Below are 22,818 nucleotides of genomic sequence, written 5' to 3'. Positions count from 1 at the left end.
CTACTGCTTTCCACAACTTTGGTTCCTGTCCGAAAGTCCTCGATCTTAGTTTGTGCCATAAACCGATTCTATAACTACCTGCACTTCTGTCCCTTACTGAGTCATTAGTACATAAGCTTTAATAAACTGATGGTCTTGCTTCTATACATGAGCCTTATGTGCACACCAAGAAATGTTTTCCCCTCTTCTATGTGTGTACTTTTCCAACAACATAAAATAACATAATTTCAAGACATGATTCTTTAAAAAAAATTAAATTCCAGGCCAGTTACATTTTATTTGATTGAAATCCAAGTTCCACACAACAAAGAGCATGTTCCCAGTGTAATCCTTTGGGCCAAATGAATCCTCAGAAGAATGCTGAAGTTGATGGATTTGGTGTTTGCATTGAGCATGCGTGTACGTCAATACCCAGCTTCTTCCTAAAGTTAAAGCTTAGTACGTGGATGTGCCATTCTGTCATATCCATCACAGATGGGAAAGCAGATTTTAACCTTTCATCTACCAGTGAGTCTCGAATGTGCTGTTCTTTTTTAAGGTTGTCTTTACAGCAGATGTGAGTGCCACACGCCATTCCTGTAACGACTTCTTGGAGAGGGAGTTAGAGAAATGCTGGAGGGTTGATATACTCCAGGTCATTGATTTCTGATTGCAGACAACTGTCCACTTTGGCATGTTAATATTGCTTGTCAACTGAGCTGAAATGCATAGGATGACTTGAGTGTCCCCTTGACAAATCTGTGTGATCTTTGCAGACTTAAATTCCTCTTATCAGTATCACAGTGAGCGCAGCCTTCTTAACCGCTGAATTTACATTCCCCCTCCTCTGTTTGTTTCAAGGTGCTCGAGAAGGGAGGTGATTCAAGGACAGGGAATTGATTAGATGTGCAGGTTTTGTTGCTCGCGCTACTATATAGATATAGTCAGATATATGGTGTTGAAAACACAAGCTATGGACAGGCAACGTAACTTTGTTTTTTTCTGTATTCCAAACCAGGTTTCCTTTTCTTGCACGATTGGTGGATTTTCTTGTCTGGTTTTTCTGACCCTTAACCAGAACCTCCGTTCTTTCCCTGCAGGTCTTTCGGGGTGGTATTATGGGAGATTGCCACACTGGCGGAGCAGCCTTACCAGGGCATGTCCAATGAACAGGTTCTCCGGTTTGTTATGGAAGGTGGTCTTCTGGAAAAACCCGATAACTGCCCAGATATGCTGTATGTATACCTTCAAACCTTTCCCCTCCAGCACTTCTTGTGTGGTGACCGCTTAAGAACCGCTTCACAATGTTGCTGTAACAAAAGCTGTTTAATCTTCATTTTATTTTTGAAATACAGAGTACATTTTTAGTTCTGCACATATTAAGAAAATTAAATCTTTATGGATGTTTTTATTATTTTGTTAAAGGTGCTGTTCCACATAGACATCTTTTTCCCCCTAACGTTCTTCGATTTTTATATTATATACCGCTATGGTATACATCTTAAATAAACATACCCCTTTTTTTAAAATAGCATACTGTTTTGCTGTATTTTCTTTTTGAAAACATTTAAGCTGGGCCTCTTTAGCCTACATTCACTGCTCAGCCTGCCCACCTCTGACATCACAGGAGGGACATTATCTTTAAAGTCTTTTAGTTTAAAGGGACCCCACTTCCCCACACCTATCACACATTACTACCATCACACAAAACACCTCACCCCATCACACTCAATCTCCATCATTGCGTATTAGAATCTGTAAAGCTTCTGTAAAGTGGCTGCTGTGATGTAATACATAGAGTTAGGGGCTTTAGATGAATGACAGGACTCTATTTCTAGGCAACTGTAGTATTTCAATAAACGTTTAAGCACAGTTTAAGAGACAGCACTGTGGAGAAAAGCAAAACATCAAGTTTCCTTTACTGCGCTCTACATAATGGAAAACTGGGGGTATTTTAAGAGGTCCCCTAGGTGGAACAGCATCTTTAATATGCATGTAAGCTTGTTTTAAAAAGTCCAATGTTAACCATTTTACCATTTTAGTAACCCTTTTGTCAATTCTCTCTGCAATGTCAATATCATTCTGGAGATGGGGTCTGCAGAACTGCACACAATATATAGGGATTTTGTGTCTTGTAACCATGAATTCTTCTGTTTTGTTTTTTTCTGCCTTTCTGTAAATGTTTAGCCAATCTATAAGAAATGACTTTCCTGTGTGTGCGTGTGTTTTCCCCCCCACTTTATTACATGCAAGCCGGTGCAGCTCTAGGGTTTTTAGGGGGCCTAAGCAAAACCTAGGTGCTTCCCAGAGTACCTCCTCTTCTGGATGAGTCGTCTCATACTGGAGGCTGGGTTAGCCATTGAGCATTTAGTGGGCTTGGTGTGAGCGTGACTGAACGCCACTCACCTGACTGAAGACTAAAGAAACTGACCTTGAGACACGGGGAACTTCACCCAGAGACTCCAGCTCGCACCCGGAAAGTCTCCTGGTGTAAGTGCAATGGCTGCAGCTGGTGGGGCTCCTAATTAAGCTGGAACCCTAAGCGATGGCTTTATCCACTACTGCTGCATGCAAGGCGTTTAAAAATTGACTTAGTGCTTCTTGACAGCCGTCAAATTCTGTGGTTCTATATTTAATCCTTCTGTTTTTGTTAACATGGCCTTGTTACAGTCTGTGTGGAGACTGATGTGTGGTTCAGTTTGTGTATATAAAGTGAACTTGGTCTCTAGCTGCCCCCATCCCCCTCTTATTGCAGTCAAGTAACAGATCGCTGGAGCTCTGACAAAAAATAACCCCACCAGACGGGTTATTAGCTGCCTGCAAAACATGTTTGTTTGTTTTTTTGCACAGTGTGACTGAAAGATGAGCATTACTGGGTATTTCGGGTGGGGGGACCTGTGATGGGGGAGACCAAACTGACTCACTCTGTCCTGTAGAGAATTCTGCTGAATCCTAACCATCTCTTCTGATGGGTGTAGGGGTTCTTTGGCAAAGGGGGGATCTACCTACTTTGTACAGCTGTACCAAAGCAAAGGAGGTGCATTGGTGTAACCGCTCATCCTCCGCATGTGGATGGCCATCCAGAATTTCATTTATAGAATGCAGGTTACGATCTCCCTGGAAAAGGTGTCTGGATCTTTGCTACCTGCTAGCTAAGTGAGGACTGTAGTCTACTTAACTTTTAATTTTTTTTATGATGAGCGGGGTCACCATCTGAAATTGTTGTTCCCATTATCATTGTTGATCCTGGTCCTCCATCCTAACTGGGCTCCTCATGTTAATGCCACTACTTATGAGTCCCATACAGGATTACTGGCTATATCCCCTTGAGTTTGTAATAATAATAAAACACAACAATCTTTCTATAAAAAAATTTTTGGTTAATTGCTTTCAAATCCTTGCTGCAACTAATAACTATAGGAAATATGTATTGTGGTTGTTCTGAGCAAGTATATTTAAATTATCATTTAAACCTGTATATTATACGTTTGTCCACCGTGCAGTAACTCCACAGCGATGGTGTGTGTGTTGTGTGTTTTCCCTGCCCATGGTTTCTTCCCCCTGTGGATGCAGGAGGTAGCTCCTCTTGGAGAATCAGTAAACAAGGTATTAAATCCAAGTGGGCGGGGAGGGGGGGAAAAAATACCTTCCATTTATGGAATGAGCTGGAAGCAGTCACTTGAGAGGGCTTCACGAGAGCGTCAAGTGACAGAGCTGGTTGCAGACGTCATACGTGAAACCTCTCGGCTCAGTCTCGTTTCCCCATCACGGACCCCACGTGAGGGGCCAGCAGGGTACAGGAGAGATCCTGTGTGTTTGAGCCCAAACTTTTACAGGAAAGGGAGATCAGTGACGGGAACAGATCGGATGCAGAGAAGTCACATGGCGACTGTTGCTTTCTTCACTGGTTATGAATTGAAATATCCATTTTAACTGCTTTGCTGCCAAAGATTTCAAGATAGAGGCATGTGCAGCCCAAATGCTGCATCCCAGCAGTGTTTTCAAACAAAACATTGTGCTGACTTGTAAAGACAGTCCACTAATGTGTATCAATGTAATAATAGGACTAACTATACATACATACATATACATATATATATATATATATATATATATATATATATATATATATATATATATATATATGTGTGTGTGTATAGTTCATATACAAATCTGCTGTCAGATTATGTGTTTCTATTAGCCAAGACTGCACCGTTCATGTTAAAGGTGTATTCCCCAAACTGAGACTTTGCAGGGTAAAATGTATGGATTGCGTGTATTACACAGTGACAGCTCCCGGCGAGCTGCTTCTGCTCAAGCAGCTGAGCCTAGACCTGGGAAATGATATCTTAAGAAACATTCCCAGAATTTCAGTGATTATTCCTCCATATTAGGCTATCCTTCTCCTTTTGTTAAATTACTGCTGATCTTCGTAGAAGTTGATTTAGTTCTGGCCGCCTTTGCAAGGGTAGGCGGAAGGAAAATGCTTCATGGTAGGAAGCTGGATATGCTGGATTTTTCCACTTTTTGCTACAGATCCTCCCTGCCCCTTCCTTGTAAAACAAATATTTCCAAATTAGTCACACCGATTGATTGAAAAACAGAACTCACAATGAGATGTTTGATCCTTCAGTCTGCGACCTTTGGCCTACCTATAATTTATTTTTATTTTACAGTTTTATTAGGATATGAGCTGTTTTTTGTTTAATTAGTTTCACTTTTTTCCTCAGGTTTGAGTTGATGCGCATGTGCTGGCAGTACAACCCTAAGATGAGACCCTCATTCCTGGAGATCATCAGCAGCATAAAAGATGAACTTGAACCAAGCTTCAGAGAAGTGTCTTTCTTCTACAGTGAAGAGAACAAACCTCCGGACACAGAGGAGTTAGACCTGGAGACAGAGAACATGGAGAGCATTCCTTTGGATCCATCGTGTACCATGCAGACATCTGAACACCATGTAGGACACAAGGCTGAAAATGGCCCAGGTGTAGTTGTCCTTAGAGCAAGTTTTGATGAAAGGCAACCTTATGCGCACATGAATGGCGGACGCAAAAATGAGAGGGCATTGCCTCTTCCCCAGTCCTCGGCTTGCTGATCCTGGCTGGGGGTCTGACAGACACTTGTGGAAATACACACTGCCTTGTGTTCCTTGTGGTCACAGGAGGATCCCTCCTTATCAGTGCAAACACTAATTCTTTCTGTTTTTGGGATTAGCTGCGGACTTCTCATTATTTGGCACTGGTGTTCTTTTTACTGAAGGAATCTGTGCGTCAGACCAGTGCCCAATCTTCCTCTGCGTGTCACTGTACACGTGCATCTGATCATTCATTACTTTTGGCGGGAAACACACCCCTGGATCCGTGTTTGGACCTGATAGTCCTCCTCTCCTGCTCACACACACAATTTTTTTTCTCTTTATAAGAAGACAAGTTTAACAAAGCTACAAAAAGTCCCAGTGAAAATAAGTTTATATAAAAAAATTCTGCCAAATAGATTTACCTGCATATCACACTGTATGTTCATGTTAGTAACTTAATCATACTAGGGAAGTCACCTCTAAAAGCCAGGCAATACTTTTGTGTGTGTGAGTGTGTGATGAGGTAGGAAATGGGATAAAACATCTTTATATTTGTAAGACAAACAATTCTGGAGAAAACTGGCAAAATACAACAAGACAAAATGCAGAAAGGGCTTTCACAGTGAAATGTGCTTTTTTTTTTTTTTTCTTCAGGGGAAAATTAGAGGAGATGATTAAAAACCACAGAGAACAGAATGCAATATTGGTTTAACCTTATCCGGCTTTTTTTTGCCCCCTTTTTTATGCCCTTATTAAAGCCAGAGGGTTAATCAATAGTTGGAATTGTGAAATGCTGTTTCTGTGCTGGATTGTTCTAGAGCTTCGGACCTTCCTGCATATACGTTTGTGGTCTCTGAATTTATTTGTACGCCTCACAATTACTCCTCGCCCTTGAGGAAGTTGGACATTTTCTCTCTAAGACTTTGTAGAAGGTCCTTACAGTTCAATGTGAGACCAGAGCACCATTTGCAAACACATTGTATTTTGTGTCTTTTATATCTTTTTTATGGTTCAGATATTCATCTATGTCTGTACAGAAAAGGCTGCTATTTTTTCTTTTTTTTTTTTTTATTTAATCTATAGAAGAAGAAGAAAGTCTCTTCAGGTTTACCCTTCCATCTCTACATGTCTCCATGTTTCTCCATCCACTTCTACATAGGGCTTCTCCGGAAGGCGACCAAACGCAGGAAACTTCTGTTGACTTAAAATGGAAGGTTTTGGACGATTGCGTTGTGATCTGCTGCTTTAAAAACAAGTTTAGCCCTCAAAAACCTTCTGCTCATTATCAGTGTGTCTACTCACATCCCATATCCCTCACGGAAGGACTTCTAGTAGTATTAGCCATGAACCTGTATAATGCCTTTTTATAAATGCATTTTTATTTTTCATTTTTGGGGGGTATTCTGTGGTGTCAATCCCAATGTCGGGGGTGGGTACTGGGCAGGGTTGGTAACTTTTTGGTACAATGTATGAGTTTTGTTCCTTCCTCATTTTCCTCCACACAGCAATTATTGTTGTTGCAATGCGTCAAAAAAAAACAACAAAACACAACAAAACAAAAAACATAAAAAACTCAGGTCAGAAAATAACATTGTTTCATTTGTTGAGTAGGTTCCTTCTATATGTTCCTATACTAGTCATCAAACAATATTTTGTGTCCTTCACTGACTTGCGGTGTGATGGACGTGATACATACAGATATTTCTTGTGTGTTTTAACTATAAGTTTGTTAATTATTTTTGGATACAGCAGCAGGCTTTAAGTCACAACATGCAGACTTTTTGACCTTCAGTTTCTTAATCTTGTCTGAAAACCCTTCCACCCCAAGGACAAACTTTTTTTATGTTACTGTGCAGACTAAACAAGGTTGCGTCTTTTGTAAACAACTGTTAATCAGACCAAAAACATAAAAAAGTCAGTTTCCATCCTGTGATTAATAAAAAAAAAGAAAAACTTCACCAGGCCTGTGTGGTAAGCCTGTTGTATGGTGCCTTATTGCTATTACCCGTTGAGAGTTAGAGCAGTGTTCAATGCAAACCATTCATTTTTCTCCACTTCTGGCTTGGTCCTCATATGGCTCCTGTTTTTAGGGTCACATATTGTTAAACAGGTTGTCATGTTAACCGTTGAAATATTGCGTAAATCTCAACAATATGTCCACCAATGTCACGTTTATTGGGCCGGAAAGAGCAGGAAAGTAGTAGTTTAAGCTTTATATATATTAAATGTCATTATTAGAGTGTTTCATTCACAGGTGGAGACTCCAACCTTTCTTCCTTTTGTGGTGTGTGAGTTAAGCGGTGTTAATAAGGACTGTGTAGGACTATGGATGTATGGAGTCCATATTACTAGTTAGCAGACAAAAAAATTGATCATTTTTAATTGTTCTTTTTCACTTAATCTTCCTCTTTCTTTGAGGGGTTTCTAAAGGAGCCATGTGGGAACTATCTTAGCACCTAAAAGTTTGTGTACCTAGTCTCGATATAGTAGGACTCTGTGGAGATTGTAACTTTTATATGGCCCATAAGAAGCTGCCTGGCCTTGAGTGGATCTAGTCTGCCCCCCCCCTCCCATTTTCAGACCAAAACTATTGCCTTGCTGATGAATACTTGCTTTTGGGTGGAAGTGTTTTTGTTTTATGAACAAAGTTATAGTATACACTAGTAGATATAAATGAAGGTTTAAAACAAAATTTGAAAAAAAAGTGTGCATGTTGTAGTGCTGCTGTTGAAGCATAATTCACATTATTTCACTCTGTATATTTTCCTTCCTGCCCCTAAGACCTAGAAGATATTCTATGTAGGTGTTTCTTCTTTTTCTGTTCTTATTTATTTTTTTCCTGATATAAGTTTTAGTCACTGTAAAAATGCCCCAAAACATTCTTATGTATTGAGATTAGGCTTTTTTTTTTTTTGTAAATGACAGGGGACAGTTTTCAATGATTTTTTGTTTTTCCCAAACATTTATCTACCTCACGCTTTATTTTTTTATATGTGTAAATATATATAAATATATAATTATATATAAAAACTACATCTCGCATTTCTCAGCAGTTGACAATAAACCATAAAAACCGGTAACCTCATACATTCTTCAAACCACAAAATGCTGGTATTACAAGGGCAGTGGCATCATTCATTTCAAAGGTGATTATAATTCTCGTTCCTGTGTTATAGGGTTATATCGGAAAGAGGTGTTAAATTTGTCATTTAAACCCAAATCTCCTAAGGCCTCTTATACTCTACGTTCACATTGTGACGTATCAAGTCCCTTTTGGCAGTGGTACACTTGCACTGAAGTCTAAGGCTTGCGTGCTATTAGATCCCGCTGATGAATCTGATCTCGCTTAGGACGTGAGACTTATATGTAGTGCACTTGAGTTGGGCTGCCATTGAAATAAGTGGGAATTCAACTTGCATACTTGAGCTGCAGCCACTCGCAAGCATGTGAGTTTAGCGCCCATTGATTTCAGAGCCACAGCTGGCAAGAGCGTGCGCTCCAAATGTAATTAAGCATGCTTTCTCCATGGGTAGAGGCAAACAGGGGGTAAAGGAGGAAGAAGAAAAAAAACAGAAGTCTGTATAGTTCTCATTAAAAAAAAAGTGCTAATTTGCATGTATTAAAACATTGAAGTCCGTGAAAAATTCACTCCCAGTATGCTTTTTCCAAGTGTTTGCCTGGAGTGCTCCTTAAACGATGTTCTCAGTTACCAGTATATTTGTGGTGTGGGGAACAATTATAGCTGATAGACTTCATCCTTCATACAGCGCGAAAGTGTGTTAACGCTCACCAACCCTCACTTATAACCACCATATACTTAAAAAAATTGACGAGCTTGTGTTTATGACCCTACGGCTGTGACTCTTCTATGCAAATTTCTCATTTTGTCATCTGTGAGAGATTGAAACATTGGAAAACATCAGTCTACATTGTAAATCATTGTAGTATCATAGAATACATACTCTAGTGTGTCTTAGTGCAGCTTCAGTCTCCACACCATCTCTTGGTCTCCCCAAGGGTTTCCAAAGTTGTTGTTTTTTTGTATCATGTTTATTTCTCTAAAATGACCTGTAGATGAGATTTCTATTTAAAGTCTCCGAATCCTCTGAATTTAAAGAGTTGAATCCTCTGAATTTATAGAGTAGAATCCTCTTGTGTAATTGTGGAAACACACCTCTGTTCCTGTTTTATAGATGACCTCTTGAAATGACGATGCCCACTACCCTCAGCACATACTGCTATACAGGTTCCTCAGATCCCAATCACCTTAGAGGGTTTTGTATAAAAAGTTGTACATGTCTTAATGTTGCCTAACAGATTCTAGAGAACCTAAACGTTTTATGTAATGGTCTCATAAATAAATTAGAATGAAAAATAGGGAAATTGTGGCATGTATGAAATTAAAGCCATTTAGATTTTTTATTGTATTTTTATATGCGGGGATGATGCTGTGGAATTGGTCAAATCATGGTTATGTAAGGCTTTGGAGGCTTGCAACCTCTCCTTATTCTGTGTGCTTTCAACATGGTTAAGTGAAGGCATCCAAGCCAAACATAAAACAGAATGCTGCTTGCCCCCAACATAGTGGGACGCAACCCACATCTAAAGGCTTGTGCTATAGTTTAAAAACAGATTTGATGTAAATACATGAACTGCACCTGTTTTTTTTTTCTTTAAGTTTCCACATTGTAACATTTTTTTTTTCTTGTTAAAGTTCGGTTGTGCATAAGGGAAGAGAGGTGTATTATGATAGCCGTTTCTGCTATTGTAGCATTCAGTGAGACAGTGGGTGGTTCAGAAGTCCTACAAACCTGGTTCCAAGCTGATTAAGACTTGATTGCACCCTGCTTATCAACATTAGGGTCTCGTTGATAAAGTTCTTTTAATGGTGAGAGTCCTGAATCATAGAGTGGAGCCTTGTTAATACGTAAGGCAATATAGCCTGTGAGATTTTGTTTTATCTTGAATTTTTAGTCTGAAGACCCTTGAGGGCCACATCTGGCTTCCAACTGGATAGTATTTCATTAGACTAACATTCGGTTAATATTTATAAGGCTGCTGGGTGTACTTTACCTCGCAAAGACAAAAATGGTGGATAATGTGAATCTGAAATTAACTGAAATCTGTTGGTTAGACAATACAAAGAAAAAAGGCTCTTGATCTAATTTCTTCTGCTACCATTCTTCAATATGCATTACTGGATTAAAGTAAAAGTCTTTCTCAAATGAGACGTGAATAGTTGCTAAGGTATTGCATTCTTTAAGGTTAGACCTGGGATAAGTGACCTGGACCTGGCCGTTATAAATGGACACCCAAGTGATCTTCTGTGAGATGGGCTGGGTTGGCCACATAATGGGTGACTTACATCTTGCAGATTTTGCTGTGCATTACACAGGGCTAGCTTGGCTCTACTTGCTTAGTGGAGCTCACTGAGGTTGGCCATTCATAATGCAATTGGATTTTGTTTCGCTAATGGGAGAAGTGGCGGGAGAGTTTTGGTTTTAACTCCCTCACTTCACTATTCACTATGAAGAGCCTAAGCAGTCAGGCTTCTCTGGCAAAAAGGGCTGAGCTGGCCTTGTATAATTCATAATTCAATGGACGAGCAGAGTTTGAAGACATCTCTGGTTTAACTATACAGCATACAAGGCCAGCCAAGCTCTTCCTGCGGCAGCAGCCCACTGGGGATGGACCTTCATAATGTATAGTGAAGGCAAGGAAATGAAATCTCACTTTCCCTGCAAACTTGCTATAAACTTTCCCTTTATTGAATAGACCCCATTGTAAAGTCAAGGAGTTAAAACTGCAACTCTGCAGAGAATGGTAGTTGGAGATATTACACTAATAAAGTGTATCTTTTAGTGTTCAGATTTCCATTAGCCACCTAAAGAAAGTGGACTTCCTGAAGTCATAATAGTAGTCGTTTGTTTAAGGGGAAACAGCAGCCTATGAAGAAAAGAGTGCGAAGCAGAGCAGATTTTGAATCACCAAGTATTGATACTAGGTTAATGAGCCTTCCTACCGTGTACATCTAGACAGTAAAAACAACAACAACAAAAAGCAGGAAATCACTTTTTAAGAAGAAAGTTTTACTAGGAGGGATGTTTGGCCGCTAGAGACATGTTTTCCCTTTACAATTTCCTCTTGTATAAGTATACATGGAGGTAATTAAGTATGTGATCTGAAAGTGTGGGAACTCATTGGAGCTTAGGTTCTGAGACCATTGATTAATTGTGTCCCCTAGTGTATAGAAGGTGTGCTCAGTTCTTCAAACAGCGTGCAAAAAAAAAGAAAAGGAAATTTCACCTCTATCCACTGGGTTCGGGTCAGGATAATGTCAGTAGCACCTGTGGCTATAAGACAACATAATCTGGTCCCAGAAATGAAGCGATACAGATGGGATGTGTCTGATATGTCTTGCATATCACCATGGAATCTTCTTAAAATAAAGCAAGGACACATTTCGTCATCTGCTAGGAACACTTTATCACTCTGACTCAGCTTAAAACAGGTCTACACTTCTCTATTGATGGCTGAAAATGATAGCAGGGGAAGAGACAGTCAGAATTGTGTGGTTTAGAGCTGAGCCACAAAATGCCACCTCTTAAGGCACCTTCTTAACATTGAAGAAATTAAGAAATTTAGAAGTGGATAAAAGCCATGCATTAACTGTTAAAGTACCAGGCAGGTGCTAAATCAGTGCTATTGCATTGCTTGAGGCATCTGCTCTGGCACAAAGGGTTAATTATAGTCTCTCTCTTCTTAGAGCCTTTAAACGTTGGTTTGTTTCCACTTCGTGCCCACTTTTGTGTGTACTTTTTCTGGTAACATTACTTAATTGGTTTGTCCATGTTGTAGTTCAACGAATTGGACCTGCTTTCCATTCCTCGAATAGATTTAATACTGTGTCAGTTTAATATTTGTCTGTGAAAACATATTTTTATTTACAGTGAAGGAGGAGATACAGAACTGATGTTCATTGTTAACTGTTGCACTTCTTTGCTTTTCGTTGTCCTGGCGACCCACAAAAAAAAGCACTTATAATAATAATCTCTTCTTTGGATCGCCACTGGACCATTGGGAGTGGGGATAGACAGTACTAGTGGTGTAACATAATGACCGGATTGCAAATCAGACTCATAAAGGTCACAGCTATGATCTGTTGTATGATCTAGAATTCCCATAAGGTACCCTGTATTATGTGGCTGCTGGATCTTCTTTATCCTGTAATTAGGCCACATATTTTAGAAGGAAAGTTGTAAAAAGGTACATGGAATTGGCTTTGTATATTAAATACCTAAAGCTAGAACTGATAACACATCTTAATGTTCAGAAAATTTGATGTTTTTTTTCCAACCTAGAAACATTTATCATTTTGTAAAAAAAAAAAAAAAAATATATATATATGTAGGTGAACGGTAGGGGAGCATATATATACCTTTTTTGGTAAGAATTTCAACTAGCGTGTATTACTAGCAGAGACCATAAGCTATCACCCTACTTGTGTTGTCTCTCTACACAACCCAACTATTTCTCCTCTGCCAGCTTGCCCCAAATAAAATTGAAGAGCTTTGTTTGTATTTATCAGTTAGTATTTTCAACAGGACTCTTCAGTCCGGTAGATTACGGGTAGTCTTTTGACAAAATAAAAGGAAAAACAGATGGTTTACACAAGCTGATTTTGTGTCCCACTGTGTTTGAGTACATGGAAGAATTTCGTAATGACCCAAAACCTATAATTGACATTACAGTATTTTCTTCTTTGGTAGATATGTATTTTCTAAAGCTTTGAATCGTGTGTCCTACATACACGTTCCTATAACTTTCGATACATGCGCTAGTAGAAAGGATGTTATTCTTCTATTATTATTGTACCGAGTTTCAGAAAATGCCAAAAAGTTTTCCTTTCTATATGGTCTTGTCTTGTGTCTAAGTGGATAGTTCTGTATCTCCGCTTTCCTGTAATCTCGCTAGATCTGTATTATATTTGATTATTTTTGCAAAACCCTCTATTAAGATTGGGATGAACTAAACTGGTCATTTCTCTTTTTCTCTATACTACCGTTAACATCACAGACATAATAGCCTTCACTGGTTGGCAGCAGATTAGGGATGGTCTGAGTAATATGTAACTAGTCACTGTTATTAAAACCTTGGAGTATCCTTTCACAGCTTGACCTGTGAATAACTTTTACTGGTGTTATGTTTATCGTGCTAGGGAAATGGGCAAGGTGGCCGGCTTGTGTCAAGTGGGGCAAGGCTGTGCTTGGCTCAGAAAGTCGGACGTGAACCAAGCTAGACTAGCCTGCAAATGGAAAAAAAAAGTTGAGCAAGAGGGTGAGTTTGAGCTGACTCAGCTCCAGCTCATGTTCCTCCTCACTTCACAAACCGGGACCAAGCCTAGAATTGGGCTTGAGTCAACACTGGCTCACCCCCCCATAGGGTCTTACAAACGACAACTGTGACTCATTCATGTACCACTCTGGTAAAAGTGTTTATATAGGCAAGTTTTTGCTCAGTTTGCAAATCCTCAGAGCATACTAATTCTGAGATCAACCTTTAGCTGCTTCCCTGAAATCTTCTGAAGCAAAAACATTTTTTTTTCCTTTTTTTTTTTTTTTTTTTTCCTTTTAAAACTAAACTCTCTGTTTTCCAATTCAGTGAGGCTTCAAGAAAAGAACTGGCCAGAGTTTCTCACTACCTCTGGAGCAAAAACAATAAACTAAAAAAAAAATAAAAAAATTATATAAAAAAATAAAAGGCAAAAAAGTGCTCTGGAATTGATGCATTGCTAATAAAATAATATAAATGAATAAAAAAAAACTTTTCCAAGTTTTTCTTGTTTAAGAAAAAAAAATAAAATTAAAAAAAGCATAAATAATATGGCCAATTTGTAACATTAAAATGCTGTGTGTAAATTATTCATAAAATTCCTGTGTTTATATTAAAAGAATCAGTAGATAAGAATTTTCAAAATGTTTTTTGTATATTCTGTTGTAAGAATTTATTCCTGTTCTTGCTATATACTCTGAATTCTTTACATTATTGAGAAAAAAAGAAACTTTGTCTATTTTGAATGGCTGAACCTAAGGCAGTTTTAGTTTCTCTTACTCTGCTTTTTTTTTTTCTAGTAGTTCCAGTACTACGAGATTTAAGTTAAATAAAAAGAATTCTGTATGCACATCTGTCTTAATGGTTCTGTTTGTATAGTTTGATTTTCAGCTTGCTCTATATAACACTTCTGTGTAATTGCACTTATGTATGTGTGTACGTGTGTGTGTGTGTGTAATAATATACAGTTGTGTGAAAAAGAAAGTACACCCTCTTTGAATTCTATGGTTTTACACATCAGGACGTAACAATAATGTGTCTAAAAATTAGGTAAATAACACACAAGATTATATATATATATATATATATATATATATATATATATATATATATATATATATATATATACACATATGTTATATATATATTATATGATCTTGTGTGTGATACAGAATGAAACAGTATGGTTATGCCCATAGAGAATTGAAGGGGCTTGATAAATGACTTTATTACATGTTACTGGTAATTAAGCAAGTATATAATCGATGTATTCCGTTTGTTTATTTTATTAACCGGGAACTTTTGCATGGAAGTATTTATTTTGTCTGTAAGAAGTCATTCATACGCCATACTGTCCAGCATTATTAAATCCGTTATAGGGTCAGATTTCAGAGTGCAGATTTTGAACTCCTGGTCTGTTGCAATAATTTGGCGAGAAGAAATCATGATTTGAAATGACTCTGATTTACATATTTAATTCATCATGAAAATAAGTTGATATTAAATTGAACTGCAGTTCTTGGGTGCTGCTGGATATTTGGCAAAAACATAAAACAGATTTTAAACCGTGTGTTCTGGCGCTATTATGCGTTTTACTAGGCTGACGTATGTCCATAGCAGGGATATACATAAATATATTGGCGTGTTTTTTTTTATTCTCAATGGCCGGAAATAGACAACCCAGGTCCACTGATCCAGCAAGAGACTTTCTTTATTACACGCATTGCCTAAGCACCTCTGTGATAATTAACTGCAATGTTTGAGCCATTTCTTCTGCTGTAAAAGATTTAGTTAATGGTGGCACGTGGATGAACACCGCTCTTCCATTCCCATAGAACAAGGAGATGTAGTAGGTGTATTCACAGAGATACCTGTAAATAGAAACACACGGTAAACGGGCTGATTATATGCAAGTTATTCAATTTTTGCTCATATTCCGCCTTGTAATACACTGTTGAATGGGCTCTTTTTAGTTTGTAAATCAAGCCTATTTCAATATACACGTTTACTCATCAATAAAAAAAATTGTAGGGTTTATTTGCTAAAGCTGGAATTGATCAGACATTCATCATTTTCAATATTACCCCCTCAGACATGCACTGCCTGTCCTTGGTCCGTACATGAGAGCTAGACGTTGTTTCACCTATAATCCACTAATTGGCCCCCATCGGTACATTATATACAACTCCAGCTTCCAAATTGAGTTTCTGAGGAGAAATGGTGTGGACTAAATAAAGAGCATATTTAAAAAAAATTAAAAACTCCCTTCCATCGTTGTTTCCTTACAGAGGGGGCTCTACTGTGGTGGGCACGTGGTGCGGAGATTGCTGCCCCTTCCATACACTTCTCACATACTTATACCCCCTCGTGCTTCTAACCTGTCCCAGGCCTAAGTATGTTTTATCTTTGGGGTTTCCCTACAAGACGGGTCAAGATGCCCCAAATCATGCTGTCATATGCTCGTTGGAGCAGGGCCCTCCTCACCTATTGTCTCTGTTAGTCAACTTGTTGTATTACATGCTACTTGTTATGTCCTGCCTACCCATTGTACAGCGCTACGGAATTTGATGGCGCTATATAAAACAATAAATGATTATATGCGTGAGATGTCTTTCAAGAAATTAACTAATTAATGGGACAGCATTATCCAAAAACGAAAAGGTAATTTGGCTCTCTAATGTAACGCCATCCTGTTCTGCAGCGCTGTACAGATGCCTGCATGCTGACATTTTGGGATAGTTTAGGGGTATTAACGGCTGCCCGTGACCTAACTTTATATCTCTGGGCAGGATAGCAGAGACTGAATCAATAGGTCGCCTTTTATAGCTTCACGCGCATTGAAATCGCTGTGTGAATCAGGGAACTGGTAACTAGGTGTTGCTAGGGACAAAACATAAGGAAGAGATTTTAGACATTAGAGAGAAGCGCTGGAGAATTCTCCACTGTAAAAGTCAGGAGATATCTAGATACGTTGTAAGCTTGCGAGCCGGACCCTCTGTTCCTGGTGTGTCAGTTCGTCGGTTCTAGTTTTGTCATTCCCTGTGATAACGTATGGACTGTAAGCAGCGCTGCGTACATTGTTGGCGCTTTATAAATAAAAGATAACCCATAAGATGGGTATTTTATTACATCGTTTCGTCACTCAGCACTAAAGCCCTGGCCAGTGAACGGTAAACTGAGGCCTGGGGTTAGGTTTCTGAAAATGCAGCATCATGGGAAATAGCCCATTAGTTGGCTAAAGGAAATACACATTTTTTTTATCGTTATTTAGCAGTCATATCTAAATACAAAGCAAAATGCCTAGGCATTTAAACTGTTAAATCAGATCAGACCTTAGTGAATGATAAACCACTTTGTGACAAGAGGCAGCAGTGAACGAAACTGCTCTTAGTGCCATATTAAAAATAGAATTTCTTATATTTCATGTTCGTTACTTTAACTCGTTATCCAGGTTGTCTGAGGAAGTTGGTTTCAAAGGGTTAGAAACGTTAGAACGAGAGGGCATAACCTAAAACTAGAGGGTGAGAGGTTTAGATATAATGTAAGGAAGTTTTACTTTACTGAGAGGGTGGTTGATATATAGAACGGCCTCCCATCAGGTTAGTACAGTGAGGGGATTTAAACATAAAGTTACCCTGAGAAGACCGAGGACCAATTACGGTCTTTACATCAGGAAAAACAGGCAGACTAGATAATGGCTCTTATCTTTCCTCAAATTCTGTGTTTTTATATGAAAGGTTTTCTGTCTGATATTTGTAACTTGTGCAGCCCACCAACCGCATCATTAGAAATCTGTGCGTAAAGATATCCTTGTATCTATACATTTGTTAGGAGTTTGGTGCAGTATAGCAATGTCGCTACGTTACCAACAGAACGTGGACCTGCTGTGCACACGTTAGTTGAATGTGGATCATCTAGAATGTTGTGAAAACAAAATCCTGTTCTTGCTCATCACTCAAGTAGTCAAAGAGTTAATGCTCAGAAGAACGTTTTTCCTTTTTACCCGCATATTACAGTCTGGTTTTAAACACAATTTGTAGAGAACTTTACAACGATGCTAAAATGACCTTTTCCTTAACTGGTGAAAACAGCGTACAGTATATATAATACACACTCCCCTATTCAGGACCTAAAATAAAAAGGGGTTAATTGTGCGTATTATTCCCCAGAATTTACAGTATCGCTAAATGTTGCTGTTTAACCCCATGCTTAAAGATGGAAATGACAACCCCCGGTCCCCCCCCCCCCCCGCTGTGGGCTGCATCACTATTCTGCTTTCATCCAAAGCACTGAAACCAATATGGTTTTACCTCCCAGCATCTCTGGAATGGATAACATCAACCCCGGGCCTTGAAATGTTTTTGCAGACACTTTTCATATTAACAGCAGACTGTATTATTTCCGGTCCTTCCAGCAAACAGCAGCCTCCTTGTGGGTGAGTCCCGCTGAGGTCCCGCTCCGTGTAGCCTTTGTTTCTTGCACATTGCTCAAGGGCAATGGCATCGGATGAGGACATCATTCCGACGTGCACAGACAACTACAGGGTTTTTATTGTTTTGCCAAGAAAAGAATAACAGGAAATGAGCAGGATGCAAACACTCAAAGCGGGTTGTTTATCAGTCTCCAAGCCGCACAGAGCAACAGGCTGCAGAGATACTGTGAAAGAAAAAATACGCTTGCCGTTCTGCTAATACATTAAGTTACGCGGCCATGTTAGCCCTCAGCTGTATTAGGCACCATGAATTGACGGTACCACGCTTCTGTGTTTATGCCCGACTGGCAGAATATGAAATGTCTGCCCAATGCACATGAACAAGCTGGTTGGCGTGCTGTATGCCATCTGATTGTGTTAGCTGGTTGGCGTGCTGTATGCCATCTCATTGTGTAAGCTGGTTGGCGTGCTGTATGCCATCTCATTGTGTTAGCTGACTGGCATGCTGTGTGCCATCTCGTTGTGTTAGCTGGTTGGCGTGCTGTATGCCATCTCATTGTGTTAGCTGGCTGGCATGCTGTGTGCCATCTCGTTGTGTTAGCTGGTTGGCGTGCTGTATGCCATCTCGTTGTGTTAGCTGGTTGGCGTGCTGTGTGCCATCTCGTTGTGTTAGCTGGTTGGCGTGCTGTATGCCATCTCGTTGTGTTAGCTGGTTTGCGTGCTGTATGCTATCTCATTGTGTTAGCTGGTTAGCGTGCCGTTTGTCACCCCACTGCGCATGCTGGTTGGCATGCTGTGCGTTCTCTGTTGGAAAAGCAAACCTCACATCTGCAATTATGGACCACGTTCAATGAAACTGGAACACACCAATATGTTAAAATCTTATCTCCAGACATATCCCAGTGTGTCTGCGAGCCGCAGCCAGTAACAAAACAGCTGGTTGGTTGGCTGTGTGTCTTACTGGTTGGCATGTGCAGGGTACATGACTGAGAGCCACCCGTGATCTCGCCCCCACTTTATCTAGCCATGTAGTGAAAGGGACATAAGGCTGACATTTGTTAGCAATGATGATGTTTTTGTGGACGGAGGACTGTCACTTTTGCAAGTAATGTTTGACCCACACTATATATTGTTTGGACTCGAGAATGAGCCATGTTTTTACCGCTCTTTGCTTCTGAATTTTAATTTCTGATGGTGTTTCAAGGATACTGTAAATTCTGCAGAGTTATGCAACTCACATCTGTCCCTGTCTGCCCTTTATAATGCATAAAAAATTATACTGCATTCAGTAGCCAAAGACTGTTAGACACTATAGTGCCCATATACAGCCCCACCAACGAAGAATGCATATTAAAATACTTTGTAAATACTTTAATAGACGTACTCACACTATATCTATCTATTATATTTGTTTGTTTACTGAAAGCAACTGCAGCAAACTACCTCCCTCAAAGGGCGAGACAAGAGGGTGAATGTAGAAAAGGAATTCTGCTGTATCCCTCCGTACATTTGGAAGGGGTTAAAAAGCGACACTCCATTCTTCTCTACTGTCAAGCTGTCCCATATAGTCTTTGTGCAAAGAATAATGTTACGTATGACAAAACGTTGTACTGGTTTCCACCGTACCTGCGGTTTCATCTCTGTCCATATCTGGATGACCCGTTTTTTTACTTCGCTATATTTGACTGGAAGCTCCATGATCCGCAGCTCCACACGTTCACCGAGACCCAGCTTTGACAACTCCTACAATTAAAAAACAAAATGTAATAAAGCCCTCTCGGAACAGCTGGTCACCTCTTGGCTCTGGACCGATGCCTTTCTCTGGTGTTGTAATTGGGACGTTACAGATCTGTCAATGCGAAGTCAAAGTTACTTTCTAGAATGAAACCATTAAGATTTGTAGCATTATTTTAAACAGTAATTATCAGCGGAGGTTTTTTTCTTCGCATTGCAGTATTTCGTTTCACATATTTTTATCAAAGTTCACCTGTAAATGCCAGCGCCAGAGGCACAGTAATCACTAGTCCTGTAGACGTTGATGGTTCAGTGTGTTTCCTGGTGTGAACGGCCAAGTATAAGTTCCTATCAGGGTTGTGCTAAAGGGGTTCTCCCGTTCTAATCCAGTCCGGCACTTCTGCTTATGAAATCAACTTTTGAAACATATCCAAGGGACGCCCTGATATTTGTATCTCACCTTTACAGCTTCCCAACTGGAATTAATGATATAGTTCCGATAAGGTCCAAATCCTGAAAGACAAGTAAATGATGGTTTTTCATATTAATAGGCTGTATATCGTGAAGTATCTTGACTGGTTATAATGTGTAATACCCTCTATAACCTTTGCAGCGCACATGGAGACTTTTGGGTCACTAAAGGGAGAATTCGTTGAGATTTCGATATTAAGATCCAACCCCAGTGAGGTTTGCCGTCAGCAAATTCAAATAGGGAAGTTGGAAGCAGTTTGGGCACCCTGGATATTCAATAACTACAGCCGGAGCCTGCATACCAAAAGTTGAGTGTTGCACAGAGACCTTGACTGGCCCTGTATATTGCATAATTCAATCAGTGAGCACCCATCGAACACATCGACACTTTACTGAAATGTATATATGAATACCTTAAATGAAAACAAATGAGGCAGAAAAAGTTTTGACTACAGGGTTACAATCCAAACAATTGATTCATCATTTTAGTTTGCCCCCCCCCTTTGCCGAATGATAACACCTTCATGGCTACTGAACAGTGGAGCCCAATACAACCGCCGTACGATTACCTTACCGGTGACAACAACCAGACTGGAAGTAGATTCCATGTGTCAGAGTTTCCAGGGTTTTGCTGAAGCAGCGATTATTCAACTTTTCAAAAAGTTGTAGGAACTGCAATATTTTCTCTTCTGTAATAATAATAATAATAATAATAATAAAAAAAATAGTTACGAGCTATAAAGAGTTCTGATTGACAGGACAGCTCCCTGTTGATATAGCAAAAACCCACTGATGGTTCCATGGGTCTAGCCTGGAGGCAGGTAATAAATGTCCCCGTGGTGCAGGTTTCTTTTCACTACTTGTGTGTGCTGAACCCGGGGCTGACTGATCACACGATATTCATATACAAGCAAGCTGCACAACCGTAAATAAAATATATACGCAAATACTGTATTGTATCAAAAGACAAATGTATTTAGCCACTTACTTAACAATCGCGTACAAGTACAGCCTAGTCAAAATAATATACATAAAAAAAGCATGTACCAAGAAATGAAACCAATACAAGAGCATGCACCGAAACAGGAGAACCCCAACGTTCCGGCTTGGTAAGCGACGGCTTATTTGTATCTGTATTGATTTGTTGTATTAATACAGGGTTCACGTGATATAATAAAGTATTTCTGTATATTTCTGTTATTAGACTTCTTTGTGTATATATATATATATATATGACACATTGATTTGGCAGCATATGGGGAACTGTTGGATCGCTGGCACCCTTTCTAATATTGTTTTTTTTTTTTTTACATATTGGGGTAGCCTGACCGTTATTGATTATCATACTATATTCATTCCCCTGATATCTGCGGCGCGGGGCATGTATCCCCCACAACCTCCGCTAGACGCTTGTAATAGGGAATACAGCGCCGCTCATGCTAGGGTTCAAGCTTGATCAAAATTGCACTTTGTGATTATGCTACTGTGCTTTTGGCGCAAAATGTAGGGACTGGCCATGGAAATCCAGGTACGTTGGCAAGCATAGATAGCGCAGCAACCAATTATACAAGCTGGAATTTAATGTTTTTCTTACAGGAAAATATGATAAAAAGATGTTTACTGCTTTTTCAACATTCCCATAAATAATGCAAAATAAATATATGCCCAACTGTCTGAGAAAAGTCTTATTCGTCTTATTTTGTCACCAAAACAGTATAAAAGCGAAGGCCTCTCCTGCTGGCCTCTCTGTGTCGGTATGAGGGGCGGACGGGGTATAATCTACTCTTAATACCCAGTTTATAAACCTCACTTCTACTCACTGACCGAAATCCGAAAACTCTGCGTTGCATGGAGTTTAATAGCAGCCTGCGGGACGCCCCGCCTCGCTGGGGGCGGGGTCAGGAAGGAGGCCGGGTTTGGAAAGTGAAAGAGGCCTCAGACCGGATATGATGGAGCTGCCGATCACAGGCTGCAGGGCTGCGGGTTCAGGAGGTATAGTGGTTGCCGGTAGAAGCCAGCCTGTCCGTGATTAGGCCTCACAGCCTCGGCATGTAGTGTATACAGCATGCTGCGGTAGGGCGGCTCACATGCATTAAGTGCTGCTTGTGTGTGCAGTGGCCCTAACGCTGCTAAACAGCCGCTTGAATGCAAGTATATTAACACACATTATATATATCGATATATGTATTTATATCAGAGCTGGGTCGTCTATGTGCGCTGGGTGTTTTATACCAAACGTGTATTTACATTACGCCATAAGGGGCCGTATGTGGTGCTGTGCTGAGCTGGGGCAGGTGCACTGATCACATGGTTCTGATCACCCTGTAAGGGGGCCTCTTATTAGCAGCACGTTAATAAAATGTGCTTTCTAATCAGAAGTTACCACGTTACTATACTACCGTATATACATAGTTTACTAACACACACACACCGTGATGGTTCCTGACCCAAACGTTAGAAGAACCCTGCTGTATAATGCCCCTTTATGACTCCCAAATATTGACTTAGCATTAAAAGAGAGGTCATGCTTGTGTCAACTAGGCTGACACCATAGGCCTAGCCCCAGTTTTCTTCCCCACTTGGGTCTTTATCCCACTTGCTAGTGGTACTTGAGGAGCCACACAAAAAGTCTGCCTTTCCCTGGTCAGAAGGCCAGCAGGACGTTTGGGCCTGCCGTAAGAGGGCCTGCCGTAAGAGAAGATCTCTCTGCTACCCCAGGGCTTTACTCGCTTTCTTCAGACGAGGGACAGGCCCAGAAGAGAGTGATGGTGTGGCCAGTAAGGCCAAAACCC

The 22,818-nt window shown here is 39.9% G+C and overlaps 2 protein-coding genes across 2 annotated transcripts in view; one reads left to right on the top strand and one right to left on the bottom strand.

Moving 5' to 3' along the window:
* IGF1R (insulin like growth factor 1 receptor) overlaps positions 1–6,562 on the top strand; it is a 94,017-nt gene extending 87,455 nt beyond the window's left edge. The window contains exons 20-21 of the mRNA XM_053462366.1: positions 1,080–1,214; positions 4,710–6,562. Of these exons, the coding sequence (XP_053318341.1) occupies positions 1,080–1,214; positions 4,710–5,076 (502 nt within the window). The 3' untranslated portion in view covers positions 5,077–6,562. The remainder of the gene's footprint in view (positions 1–1,079; positions 1,215–4,709) is intronic.
* Positions 6,563–15,074: 8,512 nt separating this feature from the next.
* PGPEP1L (pyroglutamyl-peptidase I like) lies at positions 15,075–20,710 on the bottom strand. Its single transcript, XM_053464370.1, has 5 exons — positions 20,601–20,710; positions 20,016–20,068; positions 19,448–19,564; positions 17,700–17,926; positions 15,075–15,260 (listed from the first exon to the last, which is right to left on the bottom strand). The coding sequence occupies exons 1-5, from the start codon at positions 20,632–20,634 to the stop codon at positions 15,104–15,106; spliced, it is 588 nt and encodes a 195-aa protein (XP_053320345.1). The 5' UTR covers positions 20,635–20,710; the 3' UTR covers positions 15,075–15,103.
* Positions 20,711–22,818: the final 2,108 nt, after the last annotated feature.

The sequence above is a fragment of the Spea bombifrons genome, chromosome 4 (genome assembly GCF_027358695.1).
Source record: "Spea bombifrons isolate aSpeBom1 chromosome 4, aSpeBom1.2.pri, whole genome shotgun sequence".
NCBI classification, from domain to species: domain Eukaryota; kingdom Metazoa; phylum Chordata; class Amphibia; order Anura; family Pelobatidae; genus Spea; species Spea bombifrons.
The sequence above is the reverse complement of the archived record's forward strand: the minus strand, read 5'-3'. Positions and strand labels throughout refer to the sequence as shown.